The 2,381-nt window shown below is 38.9% G+C and overlaps 1 protein-coding gene across 1 annotated transcript; it reads left to right on the top strand.

Annotated features, from left to right (window-relative positions):
- LOC133002972 (odorant receptor 131-2-like) lies at positions 1 to 879 on the top strand. Its single transcript, XM_061072561.1, has one exon. It carries the CDS (start codon positions 7 to 9, stop codon positions 877 to 879), a length of 873 nt encoding a protein of 290 aa, XP_060928544.1. The 5' UTR covers positions 1 to 6.
- The last annotated feature ends 1,502 nt before the right edge of the window (positions 880 to 2,381 follow it).

Genomic DNA, 2,381 nt, shown 5'->3' with positions numbered 1-2,381 from the left:
TACAAGATGAATGATAAGTTCATGTTGATTCAGGTCTTCGTCGTCCTTTTTCTCTGCATTAACCTTCTGCTTATTACGACCTTTTTCACCAAGGAGGTCTTCTACACCACCATGCGCTACGTCTTATTTGCTGTCACGCTAATGTCAGACTGTCTGTTTTTATTCCTGACTAACATCCTGCTCCTTTTGACTTACTATGGCTATACGATACAAATGTGGTTGTGCCTGATTATTTATATCGTTATATCACTGTATATTTTTGTGACACCAGTCACTCTGACGGCGATGACCCTGGAGCGCTACGTGGCCATTTGCCTGCCGCTGCGTCACACAGAGCTGTGCTCCCCACGCAGCACTCTGCACGGCATCCTCATCATCCACATCCTCAGCTCTCTGCCCTGCATCGTTTTTCTCTCCATCTTCTTTGCATCGGCCTCCTACGGCTCCTACACCCAGGGCAGAGTGTGCACTGCTGAAATCTTCATCATCCACACGTGGCAGGGTCACCTCAGATCAGCGATTAGTCAGTTTTACTTCCTGATCATGTGCATCACAATCGTGTTTTCCTATGTGAAGATAACGAGAGTGGCCAAAGCTGCATCAGGAGAGGACAAAAAGTCCACATGGAGAGGACTCAGAACTGTGGGGCTTCACGCTTTGCAGCTGCTCCTGTGTCTTATCCAGCTGTGGTGTCCTTTCATAGAAGCTGCTGTGCTTAAAATCAATTTCATGTTATTTATCAATGTCAGGTACTTTAATTACATTACTTTTATTCTTGCTCCAAGATGTCTGTCTCCTCTCATTTATGGCCTCAGGGATGAAATGTTTTTTCATGCCCTGAAAAGATTAGCTCTCTGTGGTTTGCGTAAGAAACACTGATCAGATTTGTATCAATAACAAATTGTCATGATGTTATATTATGAAACGTTTTTGTTTATTAACTCTGGCTTCATTTATATTGCTATTTTAAAAATAAAGAAATGTTTTCCCAGTGATGTCAGGTATTTTCCTTGCAGAGCATTGAGTATGTGCACAGCCTGTTCACATAGAGAGAACGTGCACAGTTAACATTTAAATCAAACACCAACTATGGTGACAGAGGAGCACATAAAAAGTTTTCATGAAAATGGGAATTTCATGTACTGGAGGGGGGTTATACTCCTGGCAGGTACTACCAAGCCAGGCAGTTTTCAGGTTAGAGGCCAGTCTAAAAGCAGCAGTGCCATCACCCATTGGCAGTGGGATGATTGGATGACGATTGGGCCGATGTATTTGTCATATATATGAATGGTGTTTCTGCCTATGCAAATTGGACATTAAATATATATTACATATTTTAAATAAGCGTGGAGCTCATGTGCATATTCAAATTCATTTCAAAAGAAACTTGTTATATAAAAAAAGTTACTTTTCATGTATACTTTTACCATGTAAAGTTTTATAGTGGTAGGAGTAAAGGAAAAAATTAAGCCTATTTGGGTGTATTTTGGACATATTCGATTAGTGTAAAGCTCATTTGCAAATTAAAATTCATTTTCAAAGAAACTTGTAATACAAAAAATGTTACTTTTCATGGGTAATTTCATTGTGTAAAGTTTCATTTTGATAGGGTTAAAAGGAAAAAAATAGCCCCATTGGGGTGTATTGTTGCCTGGCCTTATTGGGCCACATCTCGGATTGATGACAATTAAACATATTTCCTCAAGTAGGATTTTTAGTATGTTGTTCTGGACACCTCATAGAAATGATCTATGCTGACAAAAATTATTTTGCAATTAATTCGATTATTGGCTCCAAAATGAGTTACTTTGCCTGGACTACAGTCCTTCGCATTTTTTTCTCTATGTGGCCCTCGGGGAAAAAAAGTTTGCACACCGCTGTCATACAGGGACAAAGACTGGTAATATATTTATTATTGATCCACTTGTGTACGATTCTCTAACAACAATAAACACACTAATGTCAAATGTAAAGCGAAAGACAAACAGATTTAATAAGTCAGGTCCGTCGTCCGCGCTGTTATCAAACTAAACCTTCTCATTCTCCCGCGTTAGAGTCAACAACAGCTCGTGAGGTCTAAGATGCAGATATTTCAGTGTGATATTAACAGTTAATTATTAATTCAGTTTATCTTGATATGTCTGAGATAAACATCTCACCTAGGGGAAGTAGGTGGCTCCCCTCCTGACCGCGGCCATTTATTGTACATGACATAACAATGAATATCCAATGAGCATTGTCCAAATGTAAAAAACTATTTTAAATGCAAAGCAGAGACGATTCAAAATACAAAGAATATATTTATCAATAAGGCTTCTAATCTTCCAGGAGATTTGACATTTATGGCTAAAAACAACTCAGATGGAGGGAGGCATTAATTA

The sequence above is a fragment of the Limanda limanda genome, chromosome 6 (assembly GCF_963576545.1).
Source record: "Limanda limanda chromosome 6, fLimLim1.1, whole genome shotgun sequence".
NCBI classification, from domain to species: Eukaryota; Metazoa; Chordata; class Actinopteri; order Pleuronectiformes; family Pleuronectidae; genus Limanda; species Limanda limanda.
Note: the sequence above shows the minus strand (reverse complement) of the source record. Positions and strands in the feature narration are given on the sequence as shown.